Raw genomic sequence first — 20481 nt, 5'->3', positions numbered from 1 at the left:
AAAAGAAATGAACTTTTGCTTCAGAACATTTTCGCCTGATTTTTCGCTCTAGAGGCAAAGTGGATATACTCTACGCGGTGCAAGACTACCATATTTAAAAAGTGAAAAAAATGGGTAATCGTGAAATCGCGACTAAGTGCATTGACGAAAGTGAGTGATAAAAAATTTCGTAACCAGCCAAAAAATTTGATTTAGGTATATAGGAACATAAGGCTTCGAGGCCGATATAAGAAAAAGAAGTTCAGAATATTTCGAGGCTTTGCGGACTTAGACCATAGTATAAGTATACTATGCACTATGCTTAGACAAAAATACTCACAAAATGCTTCAAAATAAGAGCACTTTGCAGAAAATTTTAATCTTTCAAACCATAAAGTTTATAGAACACCCGATTGCTTTAAAACTTTTGATGTTCTTATGAAAAAAATGTATTATTCTTAAACAAGAGCTTAAATGTATCTTAATTTTCGGAAGACGATAAACCTCGCCTTAAAGAGAATAAAAGCAAATTGTTTTTGTATTCTCTTCGCTCACCTACACAAAAAGAAATCTTCCATTACCTTTGCAAAAGTTTTTTTTATTCTAACAGGAAAAGATCAAAATGTCGAGAAAGGTTAATCAAGGGTGAATCTTTTCCACGAAAACCAGTGTTATAGATTAGAGTTTTCGGTCAAAATAAAGAAACAAAAAACCAACAAACCTACCAAAAAGAAGAAAAAATCAAAAACATCAAAACATTAAAACAGAAATTTATTGTTGATATTCTACCCAATTCTCGTATCATAAATCACAAAGAAAAAATGATAGCTATATTGGAACATTTGCAGTTTGGGGGAAACGAAATCTAAGAATTTCTTTCGACTGTAATTAAAATGTTTATTTTTAGAATGCACGTTGTGATGTATTCAGGAAGGGAATAAAACACGTAATTAATACACTTTTTCGACCTTAGTCGTGCGGTCAGTTGTGTGCCACCCCGGTGTGCCACTTTATTATTTAATTATAGCCCTAAACTCGATCCAATCCCTTTTTTATACTTTTTTCTATTGTTTATAGGCGCGATAAAAAGACTAAACTGTTGTAGGATGGTAAAACGGAAAAAAAATGCCCGCGTGGTAATTGGCGTCTACGGTCGAAATAATGTATTAAACCTTTGCGAAGTACGCCAGGACAGTGGCGTGGTAGGTAGCAAGGAAGAAGGAGGACTGCCTTCGTTGGAGTATTTCAAAGCTAGCGCCAAATAGGTGAGGGGTGGCAAATGATATTGTAAGTTCAGCTTAGGTGGCGCTCTTATTGAAACGTGGAGCTTATTTATTACGCAAATGTATGCAAATAACCATGGCAATCATCCAGGATTTTGGATCAAAATATAGGAGAAAAGTAAGGAATGTAGGAAAGATTTAATGAAAGAAACCCACCTAAAAACACAAATTGTTCAAATTTTCCTCTGATTATTATACGATTATTCCAAAGGTGCATATACGGCTTTTTTTTATCATAACCAGAGCAACTACTTACACAATTTTTCTATTTATTTACTGATGGATGTGAGGAAATACAGTCACTTCGCCTAGGATTTCAATGGGTTTTGAAATGTTTCCACCGTTTTCTTTCCCAGATGAAACCAGTAAAAGGTTTTATTCATAGGAGCATTGGCTCGCACTTTCTTAAGCTCATTTTTTATTCAGCTGAAACTCTTTTTTTTTTCACTGGAGAAGGGCAGTGCAGAAGTATAACCCCGAAAGTGGAATTCTGGGTATGAGTTTGCCTATTTTCATCTTTATAAAATTTCACTCGATAATAAAAAACTGAGTCAAAAAAAGTGGAAAAAGCAGAACATTTTTCCTAGAAGTACCAGTAAATAGTCGGAGAAAAACACGCAATCTTTCATATCATACCATTCATATCTCACAATAAGAAGTATGTACACGCACTTGGCATCTAACAACAAAAGTTAAAGCACTAAAAATACTAGGCTGGCACGCCAGTTGGGCTGTAACGGTATCACGCGGGAAAAGGTGAGCGTAGGAGCGTAAGAAGAATTTTGTCGGCGGCAAGGGCTGAAAGATGAAAGCTGTTGATCACCAGCCTTCCATCAACTTTTGCTCGTTCTCCTACGCAGCTCCTATCCTAGCAAACACCCGCCGCCTTTATTTTCCCGCCCTTTGACACGATTAATTGAAGGACTAGTTTGCTAGTCTATATAAATACATTTTTTTTATAAAGATAAAACTTTTGGGACTTTATACCCTACTTCAGGCCATTTTGTAGGTTTTTTAGCCATATTTTTCTTTTAAAAATGATTCTTATAAGAAAAGTAACGTAGTCAGTCTTGTTGTTGGCAAGGTCTTACTGTTGACATTTTTCTGTCCAAAAAACTTTCTCACAAAAGATAAACATATTGATATATTTTGAGAAGTCTATCATTATCACAAGCCAAAACACACATTACATGATCTACGCGAATGAGAGAACCAAACTTAATTAGCCCGTTTGTTAAATAAAGGTGTATACACGCTTTTTTTTATAAGAATTGTGTTTTTCTATTTCATCATGGATATTCTAGACTTTTTGGGACAAATCATCCTAAAATATTCTTACGGTATTCTTAGGTTTAGGACCCATACTCATCCTAAACTTTGCATGCAGCAATATACATCCCTCAAGCTGAATACTAGGCATATTCTTAGGTTCAATTTCCAAATTCTAAATTCCATAATGGTGGTATCTTTAGTGTATTTTTGGATTTTTGGCCAATTTCATCATGAATATTCTTATAAAGTATATTCTTATATAAAAAATAGCGTGTATCTGTGTCACAAACCCATTCCATTAGCCCCTCCTCCCGCCCTCTCAGCTACGAAATCATCCTGGAGTTTTATCGCTATTCTAAATTAAAAAATGATATCCAAAATTTCAGTTCAGCCTCTTGTCTGCTCTGTTTTTTTCATGCTAAAATATAAATTTGGCTACGTATAGGCTCAATTTATGAAATACACGCTTCTTTTATAAGAACCGTCCGCCCGGTTAACCTTAAAATGTTCTTAACTTTTTCTTAATATTTTGGCCATCAAAGCCTGACATTCTTGTATAGTTTTCTCACAAAAAAACGTGTGCGATTGATGATCTATACACAATCATCCCAGCTGGCACACAACGTTGTTTCAACCTTCATTTAACGTTATATGGACGTTGTGAACGTTAGATAAACGTCGAAACAACGTTGTGTGCCAGCTGGGATGATAAAGAATTCATAACAACCCTCCTTCAAAAAAAGTTGTTACTCTTGATCCGTAACAGCTCCTTCAAAAGTGAATTGTTATTACACAAAATTATTTTCCAAGTGTCTGACATAAAAAAAACCTATCATACATGCTAAAGCAAATCCCATGACTAGAAAATATATTTGGTATAAAGTGAACAATTTCGATGACACAACTTACAAAATATAATAAGAGAGTTCATTTTGATGATGAGTATTGTTGGTACAGGCTGTCCTGAAAAATGAGAAGGTTAAAACATTTCAGTATCCAGGCTGTAAACTTTTTTTAGATTCTTGATGTTTAATTTTTACCGCTGGGTCTTCTCAAAGCGATTTGTATTCCGATAAAGATGGCATTGATTGTATTATTTTTCGATTTGAATATTGCCGGGCTATTTGTATTACTGTGTTAGAAATGCACAAAAATATTTACTTTTGTATCTGTTTGGTCTTCTCCTTTTTTCTGGACACCCTGTATATCCTTTCCTGGTATATGAGCAAGTGAAGAGCAATACTAGTCTTGAATAAAATAAAGGAGGCACTTTTCCAAAAAAACTGCGTACTAGTGGTTATGACGCTGTTAGCTGATAAGAGAATTTGTTTTCACAATTTTATAATATATTGAGGCTGTATCTTTACAATGGAGTTCTTTAAAAAAAGTCTTATCGTAAAACAGTTGGAGCTTTGCAGTATTCGAAAAAGGATTTCTATTTTTCTATTATTATCCATATAGCGGTCATTAAGTAAGCCATTAAAGATTCTAACGGCGGGTGGTATTGAAAGGTTCCGTGATTCAAATAGTCATACCCGCGCTGGGGAAGCTAAGGTGCTCGGCTTCAAAGGGCTGAAATGTCATCAACGGCCCTGGTTATAGGGCGATAACGTTATTTGCGGCCCGCTCGGAACTTGATGGAAGCCGTTGCATTGAAGCTGAGTGACTTTGACTGTAGCTAGACAAACCATTTTTTTCTCATTTGCGGCCCTCTCGGAACTTGCCTGAAGTCGTTGCATTGAAGCGATAAGACTTGCTGACGTTAGACAAAACCTTTATTTGAATACCCGATATGGATAATAATAGTAATAGCGTGAAGTTTTCGTTCGTTGCTGTTATTAATTCTGCCCTTGCAGTTTGATTATTAGCCCTCTAGTGTCATTTGCGCCCTCCGCTTCGCGTCGGGCCCAAATGACACTATCGGGCTGATAATCAAACTCCGCGGGCAGAAAATAACAGCAACGACCTCAAACTGAACGCTATTGTTATATTTACGTCTACTTTCGTTGTTTTTTAGTTTTTTAGTCAAAGTTTATTTCAAATTAAAAAACCACAGCGGATATTACCACAGAACCAAACAGAGGAATACTTGGAATAAAAAACAAGGAACAAGGAACAAAAAACAAAATATAGTCCTATATTGTGGCACCTTTGTAAAGGAATTCATCCCGATTTTCCCGATATTCATGATAAATTGATATTTGGATTATAAATTATGGATACAACTCGTCGGACCTACGAAGGAATCAAATTGCAAATCTCTAATTTAGACTTAGAAATTGATCAAAATACGTTATACTTAGAATGCTCAAAATATGGAGTAGTCCTGAATACTGAAATCAAGGAAGGTTCCGAACATTGTCCGGTCAAAGCAGCCACTGTGACTTATTACAGCCCCGGTGAAGCCCAAACTGCTATGAGATCGTTAAATGGGAAAACCTTACGGAAGAATATTTTGTATGTTGGGCAACCACCCCGTGAAAGAAGACCAAGATCAAGGAGTACTAACTCATTTGGCAAGGTAAGTTTTTCAAAAACCTTATTGGTCCTTTTTTACGCTATCCAAAAGATCATGAAGTACAAATATTATTAAATTTTTCCGGATTCTTTGACTTGTTTTGACTCTTTTTTCCTTTTCATAGCGGCCCTAAGTTCATTTTTTGTGATAAAAAAATTTCAGCTAAGTCTTAAGAAGGGTCAATTTTTTTCAAGTTATCAGCTTTTTATTATCTTCGACAATAACCCCACCCGTCAACTGGCAATCTAGTATCCCCCGGAAACCAACTATTGCTTAATTTCATCGTAAATCTGCTTCAAGCCCAATTTGATTTTTTTTTGCTATCTTTTGGCGTAATTGTTTTTAATAATTTTTATTATGAAAGCAGAAATCTGGCGTCACTACCCGATGAGGGGTGTCGTAGGGGAGGGGTGCCATGGGGGAAGGGGAGACTTTTTAAACTATACATCTTGCTTTGTTTATTATCATTTTTTTTAGTATGGATTTTCGACAAATCTAAATGAATCATGGAGTGAAGTAAAATCCGTTTCAAGCCGACAACAAAGCAAACTACTAGAAAATCTACAACATTCAAGCAATGGACTATCATCATCTTGGGGAAATGATCGTTTTCGACCGAATCAATCATACGGGAATTCTTTAATTGATTTCAAGAAAAATATTACTAAAGGTGGTTGTTGTTCAAAGTGCTCACGTTCTGGTTCACATTCTCATCATTCTTCCGGTGAATTAAGATAAAGTTTGTGTTCAAATCTTTGTATATTTTGTCTGGTTGATGGAGCTACATTTACAAAAGTTTTCGCCCATAATATTGTAAAACTGATTTGATTTATCAAGGCAAAGTATACGAATTATGGGTCAGAGACTCTCGCGTTCAAGCTCACATTCTTTCTGGTGAATTAAGATAAAGTTTGTGTTCAAATATCTGTTTATTTTGTCTGGTTGATGGAGGCACATTTACAAAAGTCTTCCACCATAACATTGTAAAATGGATTTGGTTTATCGGTGAAAATGCAGTTGTATTACTCCGTGACCCATATTGTCATGTTTTAGCTTTTTCCTTGTTAAGTTTGTGGTTAAAATTATATAAATACCGTAGCATTTGATTAATCGAGACAAAATATTTGTTATTTGTTTTTCTCAAAATCTTTAAGTAATCAACATTTTGTATAAGGTGAGACCAATTTAATTTGTTGTTCTACGGGCAGATCGTTAGCAAAATATGGGTCGGTCGGTCGGTAAAATAAAAATAATTTTTCATTTATCAGGGTTGGTAAAGTACCGAAAATGTTTTCCAAAAAATATCTCATTCAAAAATTCACTTTTTTTATCTTCGATGAAGATCATAATAAAATCTTAGTGTATGGAATGCTTGATTTTCTAAATTTTTCAAATTTCTTGAACTAATTTTCAGCTTTATTCAAATTTGACTATTGCAAATAAGTAGTGTGTAAAATATATTGTACTGGAAATTCAATATTTTTTTTTTTTGATTTTAGCAAAAATAGGGTCGGTTGGGCCCGTAGAACAACAAATTAAATTGGTCTCACCTAAAAGAAAATTATATTTTTTTAGGAAAGGGTAACATGTAAATAGTGTAAAAAATTCTTGGGAATTTTTAGAAAGTCAAGAAAAGTCTTTTTATTTTTAAAGTTTCAACACCGTGGTTTCGGTGATCTAACAAAAACGTTGAAGTCGATTTTATCTTCAAAGTTTTACCATTTAATCGGGAGTCAACACTGTCTGAATCCTTTTTGGTCAATCGAATTAGTCTCACCCTTCAATATAATTTTACAATTCTTGTATTATTTTGTTCATAGTGAATATATTTATCGAAATTTTATCGTAAATTTTTTAATGAAAACATTTGAAACCGATTTTTTTCTCCAAATAATTCCTTTAATTAAACAATAGGTCATTTGAATTCTCGATTGGTTCTGTTTTAACATCTTAGCTCAGTTGAAAATTTTAAAGATACAAATCGTTTCAAAAGATTTCGGTTGAGATATACACATAAAAAGGGTTGCCCAGTCAAAGCTCTATCTTTTCAGCGTGTCAAAAGTTTGAATTAGTTCCTCAATCAAAACTACCGGCAGCCGGAAATGTCGTTCCTGAGAGAACAAAATTTCAATGGTAGGACGTCAAGGAGTTAATGGCGATCCCTCAAAGTAAAGATTTTCTCGAAAATAACAGTCAATCAACTTTTTGTGAGGTCTTTTGATACACTCTCCTTTATTTTAAGTGCCAAGCAAAAAGAGTGGCCATTGATTTTTTGGCAGACCTTTGCATATTAAGGTGACAAATTGTTTAAGAAGGTACTTGATTGAGACGTAAACAGTATAATTTATGTATAAACAATCATTAGCGTGAGAGAATCTTCTTTCGGATTTAAAAATTGGATATTTCAGGGCCTGAAAGTTTAGGTAAAAAATTCTTTTTTAGTTTTTTTGGGAACACGTTCAGTTTTTGTTTCCTACAAAGTTGTAAATTTTTGTATTTTCTTGACCCTTGAGGGTCTTGAAGGTCCAGATTATTCACTCTTAAGGGTGATTCAGACCCGGCTCTGTTTGCCAATGTGCCTATGGATACTGATTTTGAGAAAACCTTGTTCGGTTATAATCTTCAAATTTCGAAAAGTTCAAAATAAATTATTTATCTTGCTTAAGTAAGTATGTTTTCTAAAGCTTATTAGCTTTGTAAAGGTTTTATTTTTAAATAAGTGTTCCTGTTTTATATCAGACCCCAGGGGGGGGGTACTTAGGCAAATGGAGGGTACGGTATGTGCCGCCCTAAAGGGTACCTTTTTTGGATTTCCAAAGTCCCGCTAAGGGTAGGAAAAATAGGAAAATTTCAACTTTTTACCCCAAGAAAGATCGAAATTTGGTCAAAATTGGTCAAATTTGTCCCGGTAAGGGTCGTAAAATTCACAAAATCTTCCTTTGTTTTCTCCTTTTTAGTCCCGGTAAGGGTCCGAGGGTCGAAAGTCAGGTGGCACCCACCGTCAGCTCGCAATCCTAGTACCCCCCCCGGGTATTAGACACATATTTCATATCAAGACAGTGTCTGCCTATTGTTATATTATGCAAATATAAGTAAAAAATGTTTTTCTTTTCATCTTCCTGGACCAATCTTGCTCCACATCTGTGACAATCCAATGTGAAAAAGCTTGTGAACTAAAATGGATGAGTAAGCAAACGATATCACTCTTATTTAAAAATAAAACTTTTAAGGTTGTTTTCTCTGTAATAGATACCTAGAAGATAAGAAATCGTTTGAAACAGACATCTAAAGTATATATATGGCACTGTTACCATTAACCACTAATTGACGTCAGTAAGTAGACGATATTTGGTTTTTTGGTTTACCAAACATGAACCCGCTTGCCATAGTCCTTAATTTTTAAGGCCTAAAGCATAATTGAATTCAAAGCCGAAAACTATGAAACCATAATTATATATAAGAACAGTCATTACTAAGCCAAAAGCCGAAATTTTTTTGGTCTTATAATCACCTGGTCTTAGAGCATGTTCCAGTTGGAATGAAATGAAGGAGCTAAATGAGGATATGGTTGAAAAATGGTTGGTTCCCGGGGGGGTGGGGGGGGGGTGGGGGGGGGGGTACTAGGTTTGCGAGGTGACGGGTATGTCCGAGCCGAAAATCGAAAATCGACCCTTTGAGAGACAAAATTTTGGTGATTTTGGGACCCTTTGAGAGACTTTTTCCTAAATTTTGGTCCATATTTTCCAAATTTTGGTTTGATTTTCACCAAATTTTGGTCAAAATTCTTGGAAATCGTGACCCTTTGAGAGAGAAATTTTTGATTTTTGTGATTTTGGGACCCTTTCAGAGACTAACTTTTGAATTTGTACCCCTTTGAGAGACTTTTGAGGAATGAGAAAAGGTACCCTTATGGCTCGCACATACCCGGCACCCATTTTGCCTAAGTACCCCCCCCCCCCCGGGGGTTGGTTTTAATGGGTTGGGTATTTTTTGCTGATAATACCAGTGGACAAGTGGTCCAATCGGGTCTGTTGTTTGATGAGAGCAAAATAGGTTACAAATTGTCCTTAAACTGAAGAATGATTCTCTAAATTTTTGGAATCTCAAATATCATCAAGAAAAAAACAACTACTTCATTTTCTTCAGTACTCTGAGTTTCATGTCTTTACACGACAATCATCAGCTGCTAATGGACGATATCGGCTTTCCGAATTCTTCCCGAATGATTACCCATGACTTTCCGTGAATTTTTTTGCGCAATGCATCATGGGTAATCATTCGGGGAGAATTCGGAAAGCTGATATCGTCTATTGAAAATCTTTTTATACATCGAATAAATGAGTAATCACGACAAAAACATACTAAATTGTCCTTTTGGTTATAAGAACAAATAAATTTCAGGAAATAAAATCTGGAATCTTAAATAGAAAAATTTCATTCTATAATCATGGAAGATTAACAATAATGACAAAGCATGTGTCCCCTAAAATGAACAGTCATATGATAAAAGATTACGTAATCTCGACCAATAAGTTTTAAGTGCTCTTAAAAGATCTAAACCACGTAACGCTGAGTACCTTTCTAGCATCTGAGAGAGACAGAGTTTCGGAAGGAAAACCAAGTAGTATTGCCCAATTTTGAAGTTATATAATAAACTTGAATCTAAACGTGCAAAGGCCTATTTGGCATATTGACACCAAGATAAAATTGTCAACCCAGCTGGCACACAACGTTGTTTCAACGTTCATTTAACGTTATCTGGACGTTGCGAACGTTATTTAAACGTTTAAAAAACGTTGTGTGCCAGATGAGAAAATAATTTCTTTTATCTTGAGAGTATTAATTCTTAAATGGGGATAGAAGCAAATCAAATTACAAAGCAAATGTAAGCTTATTGACTGCAGATGGAGCCAACCCTAAGGCTTTTTTTTATCGACCTAAATGTAGGCGAGGGTGCCAGTTTTCACTTCATATTCGGGTCCGTTTCTATCTACATTAACTAGTAGTGGTTTAGATGGCCAACGTCAAAGTATTGCCCTCTTTACGCCCCTTTCTCACAGCCCCGCCCCAGTGGAACTTTCTTCCTCAGTGATGATAAAAATTCTTAATGAAATCCCAATGGGGATGGCAATTGCTATTGTTCCAAGGTTAAAAGATCTAGTAGGGATGTTTTTCGAGTGCAGTTTTTAAACATTGCATTTCGAGTAGGGATGCAATCAAATTGAATTTCCCAGAGGCGCTAAAACTACATGGTATCCCACTAGGAACGAATTTTTTGCCAAGTCTTCCAGTGGGGCTGGGGTGTTGGGTCCCAGTGGGTCTGTGACACAGGGGTGTCTTTTTTGGGATTAATGCAAGACTTCTTTCAATTTTTTTTGGGGAAAGATTTTAGCTGCTGATAATTCTCTGATAATTCCAATAGACGGAGCAGAAAGTCAGCCGGCTAAACTGGAGCTTAATTTCCGTTTACTTTCTTTTCGTCCTCTCAAATAGTAAATAGTAGTATGCTCTTCTTTTAGTGCTTATAAATTATATACGCACTGTGGCTATCATAAAATTTTCTCGAAAATCAAAAGTTCGAACAAATTTGATCGAACTGCTAGTTTCAAAATCTTAATTCTTAAACGTTTATAAATCTATTGAAAGATACAAGGAACATGCTATAGCTTGTTCGATGAGTTGACATTTCTTCAAATAAGTGTTTTGGCTAAAGCTAAAGTAGTGACAGTCTTATTGAAATGTTTCTAAGTGATTATAATGTCAATGACCTTAAAATATTTTGATGATGTGGACCTTAAAATATTTTAATGGTGTGCTGTATTTGAGGATGAATGTTACTAACTTTTTATAGCTGGGTCAAAACAAATTATGGTGCAATCGCATTAATTATACATTGACCAAAATTAGCTTGATACACTATTTATTACATTAGGTGAGACCAATTTAATTAGTTGTTTTACAGGGCCGACCGACCCTGAATTTCAAAAAATCGAATAGAATAAAATTCATTTTGGTAGTACATTTTTATTTTCATTGTTTTACAGACTCCCAAATTTTCAAAATTTTGGTAGTTTTTCCAAGGTTTTGAGAATTTTATGTTCAGTTTTTTTATTTTATTCACTAATCCGATCTTTTCGTGCCTTTTTATTTTCTATTTTGTATTTTTGTCAAGATGTAGTAATTTTGTTGCCTTATTAGGATATTTTAAAGGTGAGATTCTATTTTTATTCTTATTTTTTCACCGACCGACCGACCCTCTTTATTTGGGTAGCTTGGCCCGTAAAACAACAAATTAAATTGGCCTCGCCTTATCTGGAGCAGAGCTATGAATTCTTACTCGGAAGGAGTAGGTCATGGTAACCTGGACGGTGTAATGTCTATCCATATAATACATTATTCAATCAATTTTGTTAAATTAAAATGTCAAAAGATCTTAAGTTTGCGCTAATGATATAAATTTAAATCGCAAATTAATCTTGAAAAAGAAAATCGAAAATTCTAGGTACAAACATGAAACATGAATAAATATGAATTTTACATTAAATGGTAGATTACAAAAATGCTCAGCACTAAAGCAACTGGCCATTGAGTACCAGTAAAAAAATAACGTCTCGAACTAATGTATCCACTTTGGCTCTTATCCTTAGTTTGTTTTATCAACATATCTTTATTTTTGCTCAACACCAGCGATTTATGGGTAGTCACATACGCCTAGCCCTTTACCAGTGACTCTCCATTGAAGGTTATCTCTGCATTGGAACAGCCATCCACGTCCTTGCCAACAGACCACATATCTTCGCTTGTTTATTGGATGTGCATAGTAGCCTGCATGTTCGAGATGGCGATCGGTGCAGAATTCTGAAATCAAAAAAATTTGGCCTACAGTGGGGGGTACAGTGTGGACAAAATTAATTTTTTTCAAATATTCAAAAAACTGTTCCGTTTCTAAAAACACTACTTAAACTTTTAATGTGATACTGCAGTAAGAACCTTATCAAAATTTATGAAATTTTGGTCAAACAAGAAAGTCACCAAGCCTTGTCAAAAGTATACCTTTCAAAAATTTTGTGGGTTGTGGCAAAGAGCTAGACGTCATTTTGAGTGGAGTTGTTGTTGTAGAAGATGTCTTTGAAGAGACGGTAGGAGTGGTGGTTATCGTGGTAGGAGTGGTCTTTATTGTTGTAGGGGTGGTCGTTTTAGGGGTCGCTGTTAAAGTTGACGTGGTAGGAATAGTCGTTGTTGTTGTAGGAGTGGTCGTTGTTGTTGTAGGGGTAGTGGTCGTTGTTGTAGGTGTGGTCGTTTTTGTGGTAGGGGTAGTGATTGTTGTCGTCGTTGTAGTAGGGGTAGTGGCTGTTGTCGTTGTTGTTGGAGTGGTAGTTGCCGTTGTTGTGGTAGGGGTAGTGGCTGTTATCGTTGTTGTTGTAGGGGTAGTGGTCGTTGTTGTAGATGTGGCTGTCGTTGTAGAAGGGGTAGTAGTCGTTGTCGTTGTTGTTGGAGTGGTAGTTGTCGTTGTTGTGGTAGGGGTAGTGGTTGTTGTCGTTGTTGTGGGAGGGGTAGTGGTCGTTGTCGTTGTTGTCGTTGTTGTTGTTGGAGTGGTAGTTGTTGTGGTTGGGGTAGTGGTTGCTGTGGTCGTTGTTATTGGAGTTGTTGTTGTAGGGGTAGAGGTTGTCGTAGTAGATGTCGATGTGGTCAAAGGAATGGTCTATAGCAAAATATAAAATTCAGAACCTCAAGTTACAGAAAGATGTATACTAAATAGTGCAAGTTGAAACTTGTATTTCATTTTTTGTCTCGTTATATTTTTATCAGAGGAACCTTACCCTGAATCTCATAGCATCAATTGGAGTTGGTGTTGAAGATCTTTCTCCTGCATGATACCTAATTTGACCGTCCTCATTTGTATCTCCAGCAGCCATTAGAAGGTGTCGGGGCACTGATAAATCAAACATGGCCTCCTGGCTTTCTTCTGGAACAGTAATAGTTCGTTGATAAACACAGAATGTCATTGAACCATCCTTGGCAGAAAATATGATATTATTCCCTTTGGCAAGATTCTGGATAGTTGGTCGTCGTTGGCCTGATGCTTTAAAGCTCGTAAGTGTCACGATATCTGTTGGTTCTCGTTTGCAAAGGACACCTCGAACTCCAGGCTGAAATTAAAATTCATATAAAAGCAGTTTGTTTTGTAATAAAAAACCCATAATAAAATGACCATTTTGCTCAAAGTCATCAATGTAGCGTGATTAACAGCTGATTACCAAAGTATTCGAAAATTTTATTTCCAGGCTATTTATTAGATAGGAATATATCAGTCATTTAGGGGTGAACTAGAGTCGACTTCAAGATCGGTGAGACAGGGATGTACCAATTTCAATTCAATCAGGGTAGAACTGATAATATCCATTTCAGTGAGGCAGAACATTGAAAGTACTGACTGCGATGGCAACACAGGACTGGATCTTTATATGTTTAATAGATTTTAACTTTCATTTTAATAAGGTGGGGCTCACCGACTTTAGTGCAGTGGCAGGGCAATTAGCTAACTGTGCAAGGTCGTGGGCTCATACAAAAGACTTCGTATTATTAGTACAAAAATGGTATTTGATGCATCTCTGCTAGATGCTCAGTGATTATGTCAGTGAGATAGGGATTTACCCACGGACCGTTATAAACCCTGCACCAAGCTTTTTTAAAGGGGTAGCCGCAAAGAAGCCACTGTTGTGTTAAAATCTTGCCTAACGCCAAAGCAAAGTTAATTTAGCGCTCTCGATGCGGGTACCACTTTCAAAGAAATCCGTTCCAGGATTGATTCCCATCAACTTACCATAACAGATTTATCATTGAAGCCAACGGCAGCCCATTTCTTTATCGTTTGAATGGTCATTTCCATTAGATTAGATTCAACATTGTATAAATAACTGGTAATTGTATGGCAATTATCGGTACAACCAGCTGGCAGAGCATTACATCCTAATTTGACATCACAATCTTTTGGTGCTTCTATAAACTAAAAATTTTAAGATATGAGATATGATATGAGCCCTCCGAATCATTTGGGATGGGTCCTACTCTCGAAGGAATAGGTATCACAGCGCTGACGGACACTGCGAGTTGACAGACGCAAGCTGCCAAGCCATGGCGTATACCATGACACTCGAACAACACTGGAAGAGTTATGCTCACGCAAGGCATCCTTATGAGTGCCACGGCACGTCACAATTACAATCCAAAAATTTTAATAAGACAAAATATTTCATTTTTAACTCTTTTCATTCCATCACAGCGTTCATGGATTTAAAACTTGATATCTCTCGACTGTTGTCATTTCGATTAAAAATCTAACTCAAAAAATCTTGCCGAGATACTGTAAAAGATATATCTTGAAATAAGCTTTCCAGCGAACCCAATCTTCAAACATTTTTTATCTTAAATGTGCATACATATTCAAGTTAACAAAAAATCTTGATCTAAACTTAATTTTTTTTATTTAGGCTGTGGGACAAAAAATAGCGTGGCGTGGGTCACCTCTTTGGTCCAGACCTATCGGTATAGGACCAAAAAAATCGAGCAACACCATATGATGCCAGTGGCACTTAATGGGCTTAAAAGCTTTCGACTAGACGAGAGTGATTCTGAGAAATAATAAACAAAATTCATTTTTTTAGTACAGAGTTAAAGTAGCCAGAAGCAGACTCTAATAACGCCCCAAGCTGACACACAATGTTGTTTCAACGTTCATATGACATTATATGGAAATTGGGAACATTATAGAAAACGTTGAAAGAACGTTCTGTGCCAGCTGAGGCACATAAGAACCTACCTGACACATTTTACCAGCGAAGCCATATGCACAAAGACATGCAAAATCGTTTGGTCCATATTCCGAACAAGTTCCACCGTTCTGGCAAGGAGCAGAAGAACATATCTTGTTGGTATTGTCCTGAAAGAATAGGCGAAAGAGATTTTTTTCTTGAATGTTTGACCAATGAAATTGAAAATACACAGTATGTTTACCGCCTTCAAATTCAAAATATTGACAGTTTGCATTAGTAAAATCCAATAACTTTTAGTGTGAATTCATTTTTGATCAAATAGGAACCACGCTCTAGAAAATTAGTATAATTATGTGACATGGTTTACATCATGGTAACTTTAATGGGGTTTGTTTTAGACCTATATTGAAAATATAGGTATATAAATAAGTAATATTGAAAATGTTAAAGCTACCACCAGAAAAAGAAATCTCAAATTATACTCAGTATAATAACTAATTGTAAGTGTGGGTAATTAAATATCATTTTATATTTATTAGGTCCTAGCCTCATTAACGACCAGCTAATTATACTAAAAACCTTTCTTTTGATATTAGGACCACCTTTGAATTAGAATTAAATGTCGAAATAAATTTACATAATCTCGTCACAAAATAACGCCAGTCGTTATATGACGTAATGTTCACTCATTACCGGTTTTCTTGCATAAGTCTTGATAGATGTATCCTATGATCGTTTTGCTCGTTTTGGCACGTTTTTATATTTTTGAAACACTCCGGAAAGAAATGGAATAATGTCTATGTGACAGCCATTATGTTTACGGAATTAATTAATTAAGTTCCTTATCTATTTTGAACTTTATATTGGCCCTGTTGCCCTAGATTTTGTCAAAAAGATGGTTCTGACTCTCGGAAGACAGCTTATATATTGCTTTTAAAATGTAAATTTGGAATAATTAAAAAGTTCCTCCCTCAGGCAAGCTCATAACTTAACATCCATTCTGCTCACACCACTCTCTCCTGTAAATGGGTATGGAGATTGTAGTGATCAGACCTGGTTGTTCAGTCAAAATAATCAAAATTACGTTACTTTTTGCTTTGAAATGAAGGCAAACGTGACTGGGCTCTCATTTTGGTACGATTGACTTCAGCCTCTCCACCTTGAGCAAATGAGATTTTTCCCTCAAATTTCTGGTGAATTTTATCTCATTTAACCCTTCAACCTCCCCACTTTTACGGCTGTTCCGCCGGGCCTGTTTTAGTCAATCATCACGCAAAACACAAATTTGATACCATACCAAATCTGGATGAAAAAGGTGAAAGTGGTCCACCAACCTGGACTAATTTTCTTATGGAACCATGAAATTTAGAGTTAATACGTGTCGTGTAATACGCAGAGTTATCACAGTCTGCTCGGAGATTATACACCATGCAACCCTTGAGTCAGTCTAGTTTCTAGCTCTATGAAGAATTAAATGACTGACAGTAGATGACATGTATATTTTCAGATGCTTTGAGAAAATGTCCAATTTGCATATTTACCCTAAAACCATAAATTTTCACTGTAATGGCTGTAACGGTAGATGTTCGACTTAAAACTGGCTATATTTGAAATAAATCTATGGCCATTTTCAGACCGACCGAATACTTCCTTTTCTGACAGTTTTATGCACTTTATATTATCGAGCAATAAAATTCCTTCATTACCTCAATTCATCAAAAGCTCCTAAAAATATGAAATTTCAATCACTCATGTGTCACAGACCCGCTGTGACCCCAGCCCCACTGGGAAATTTAGCAGAAATTTCGTCCTCGGTGGGAAAATACCCTGAAATTTCAACCCCACTTGGATATTGATTTTGACTTCATCCCCATTAGAAATTCAAAGCTTGCACTCCAAAACCATCCCCACTGAATTTTTTAACCTTAGAACAATAAAATTTCTATCCCATTGGGATTTCGATAGGAGTTTTCATCCCCATTGAAGAAAGAAATTCCACCTGGGCTGTGAGACGGGGGTGTACTGTATAAAATATTCTATAGGGTATACGAGATAGGTGGGCTGATAGTAACAAAAATTGGAAATGAAAACGAAGTAACAAACCTGTGCCAGCACAGACGAATGAAAATGAAAAACCAAACTCAATGCGAGAAACCAGCTCAGCATTGTCTTCATAACGAGAATATTGAAGGCTGAAAAAACCTTCTTCAAAAATGTATTTCAAGAAATGATTTCAAATATACTATAATGATATCATTTGCATTGCATTTATTTGTGTATTGATTCTTTAAGGAGGAATCTCTTTCATAAATTTGAATTCTAATTGTTCCTGTATTGCTTCTGCCCTCGTGCAATGATAATGAGGATAATGTGACAGTTTCTAAAATAAACAAAGCGGTGGAGTGCCAAAAAATGCGACCGTATCACAAAAGTAGAGCATTCAGCTCTGGTGCATAAAGTTATGTGGAATCAATCCCGGGTTATTATAAACCAAAAAGATTAACGACATAATGATAACTGATGTCTCTCTGCTTAATTTAACAAAAGAAAAAAGTTTTTTCAAAGGTAAATGAAGAAATTCAAGGAAGAAACGGCAGCAGGTACATGGGCAACTACAGTACATGTTTTTTTTAATAAGAATACACTTTATGTCCACGATGAAAATGGCCAAAAAATTAAGAATATCGTAAGAATATTACCATCATTGAATTAGGCAACTAAAGCTAAGAATGTCATTTAGAGCCTTCTACCTGTATATTGCCAATTACTTCAAAGCAATGCTTGGAAGTTCTAAGAGGTTCCCAAATTCTTGCTTGAGGTATATATTACATGCTAGATTTAGGTTAGGGGTTCATCTTAATCTAAAAATACTGTAAGAATATTTCAGGATGTTTCGACCAAAAAGTTAAGAATATCCATGATGAATTGAATATACACTATTCTTATGAAAAAAGCATGTAATGAGTCAATCTGTGGTCACAAAACTTACATACCAATTTTAAAGTAATATGTATAGATTTTAGAAAGTGATTGACTTTTTCTGAGCTATAACTACGGCAGCCGAAAATTTTTCCAATGGTGTCAGCTTTCGCTGGGTTCCCTAAAGAAACATAGGTTAACTACTGTACACTCCATCACAGATGCTGTGTTTGGACAAAATAATTTCTTCATAACAAAAACAGGGGAGTGGAAACTCAGATTACACATAGATAAGCAAATAGTTTCCAGCCCACTCACAAATGACTTCAATTTTTAACGATTTTCCTGAAAACGATTATGTTTCCGGGAGGACGTTTTGATTGAGATTTATGATTGATTCAAGGTCGAAAACGAGGTTATTTGGACGTCAATAAAATATTAATTGGACATTTGGTACGTTGGAAAGACGCTGAAATAAATTTTTGTAATATTGATGGATTTCATAGATCTTTGAAATTATTTTAAAACAAAATAAAGAAGAGGAAAAAAGGAAAATTACAGCAAAATTCCAATTTTTGATTTTTTTCGTGATTGATAAATCTAGTGAGTGAGCTCTCCTTGCATATTCTACTCGTGTGTAAATTTCTGTGATTTTTCATTTTGCCCTCATAAACGCTTTTTTATGAGAATTGTGTTCTTCCATTTCATCATGGATATTCTTATTTTTTTGACGAAAAATCATTCTAAAATATTTCTACTGTATTCTTAGGTTTGAATCGAAATTCAACCTAAATCTAACATGTAATACATGCCTGCAGTGAAAGTTTTGAGTCATACCCCTGTGTCAAAGAGCCACTTTTTTGGGTAAAAATACTCTATAATTACAGCTCCACTTGGAAAAATACCTTTGATATAATTTCAATTCGAAATTTAAATGTAAAAAATCACTCCAAAACCATCTTCTTTGGGTTTTTTAAGCTTGGAAAAATTAAATTTATATCTCCATTGGGATTTCGATTGAAATTGTTATCCCTACTGTTGACTGTTGAAAAATGTTTCACCGGGGCTGTGAGACAGAAGTGTAAAAATCCTCTAAAATGGCAATTCCATGATGGTGATATTGCAGCATTTTCTTACTCTAAGGTCCCGAATAGTAGGGGGTTCGAAATATTTTCAAAATCTAATAAACGGAGGAGGGGAGGGGAGGAGACAGAATTAAAATTTTGTCCGCATTGTACCTCCGAAAACCCCACCTTAGAGCAATGCTAATTTCATCATAAATGTTCTTATATAAAGTATATTCTCATAAAAAAACGTGTATTTTTCGAATTCTTCGAAAAACAGGAAGTGTGAATTATACGAGAAAACAAAATATGTTATCAGAAACAACGCAAAAAGAGGTGTGAAAATGACACATCAATGCAACCTTCATATGTATACTTTTAATACTGATTCTCGAAAAATATGTGATCAGACTTGTTGATGATAAATGAAACCTTGAGAATTTCAGACTAAGGAAAGATCGAAAAACCAAGAAGTAATGCAAAACTTTTTGATTTAAAAACTTGAGCCTTTCATTTTATTTTTGTATTTACTTGCTATTTCCCTATTTCCATTCAAGTGATTTGCAAATGAAAAATATTCTCTAGATATTTCTTAAGATACTCTAGCATATTTTTCTTAAGCCTAAAAAATTATCGAAATCAAGTAGCCTAGCCTGTATACACCCTCGGGTAACTTAATGCATGTCCCAGAATTGCATTAATTTTTCCGCCCAAGTTCCAGTCCCTAAACCATAACAAACTATACTTTTTTGGAAGCGTATTTGGATGTAGAATACCGTATTCGCTGTAACTTAAATTCTTTCTCAGTATAATTAGAGATATCTTAAGAAAACCTGATTATGACGTCATGATTGATGACGTCATAAATACAAAAAGTTGAATATCTCGAGAAATTCGAGAAATATAAATCAAAACTTTATGAAATTTGGACCAGTGATAAAGTACATTGAGATGTTTCAAAAAGTTTTGAAAGTATTTCCCAAAATTGATGACGTCAGCAGAAATTGCAAGAATTCGAATTTTTGCGATAAAATGCTGACATCAGCAAATTTTCAATTTTTTTAAAATTAGTTCTCCTCCTCTTGATGAGTTCTATCATTGGTCCAAATTTCATAAAGCTTTGAGTATTAGTTCTTGAGATGTTCAACTTTTTAAAATTCTAGCGTCATAAATAATGACGTCATAATTACGTTTTCTTAAAAAGACTCAAATTCTGCTGAGAAAGAATTTAAGTTACACCGAATACGGTATTCTACATCCAAACACGCTGGGGCGGAAAATTAATGCATTTTTGTGACATGCATTAAGTTACCCGAGCCATTTCGACGGTAGTCGCACGCAGATATGTGCGTGACATTTAATTACTTAATTATCTTCCTAAACTAAATCCGATCTTTTTTTGACACCTTCCTTTTTCTTTTGTATATACAGTAGGTGGTAAAAAAACTGATACGAGTTTAAGGTAAAAAAACAGACAGAAAGTGTCCGTGCGACAATTGGCGGCTACGGTGGAAAACATGTATTAAACGATATGTCAAATAAGGTCTATCTAATGTCCAAGATTTCCATATGAAGTAAGGTCAAGTGAATGCTTAAATATATTTCGCCCAAAGTTTAGAAGGGGTTGTATACAAATTGTAATAGACTTGTTAATTGAAAATTCATTGCATTGC

At 35.3% G+C, this 20481-nt stretch overlaps 1 protein-coding gene across 1 annotated transcript; it reads right to left on the bottom strand.

Moving 5' to 3' along the window:
- Positions 1–11555: 11555 nt before the first annotated feature.
- Positions 11556–17063, bottom strand: LOC136819039 (platelet glycoprotein Ib alpha chain-like). The gene is made up of 6 exons (XM_067075203.1): positions 16929–17063; positions 14873–14992; positions 13877–14059; positions 12873–13202; positions 12106–12754; positions 11556–11910 (listed from the first exon to the last, which is right to left on the bottom strand). Exons 1-6 carry the CDS (start codon positions 16998–17000, stop codon positions 11744–11746), a joined length of 1521 nt encoding a protein of 506 aa, XP_066931304.1. The 5' UTR covers positions 17001–17063; the 3' UTR covers positions 11556–11743.
- Positions 17064–20481: the final 3418 nt, after the last annotated feature.

Source organism: Clytia hemisphaerica, unplaced genomic scaffold (genome assembly GCF_902728285.1).
Source record: "Clytia hemisphaerica strain Z4C2 unplaced genomic scaffold, Clytia hemisphaerica genome assembly, whole genome shotgun sequence".
In the NCBI taxonomy this organism is placed as follows: Eukaryota; Metazoa; Cnidaria; class Hydrozoa; order Leptothecata; family Clytiidae; genus Clytia; species Clytia hemisphaerica.
The sequence above is the reverse complement of the archived record's forward strand: the minus strand, read 5'-3'. Positions and strand labels throughout refer to the sequence as shown.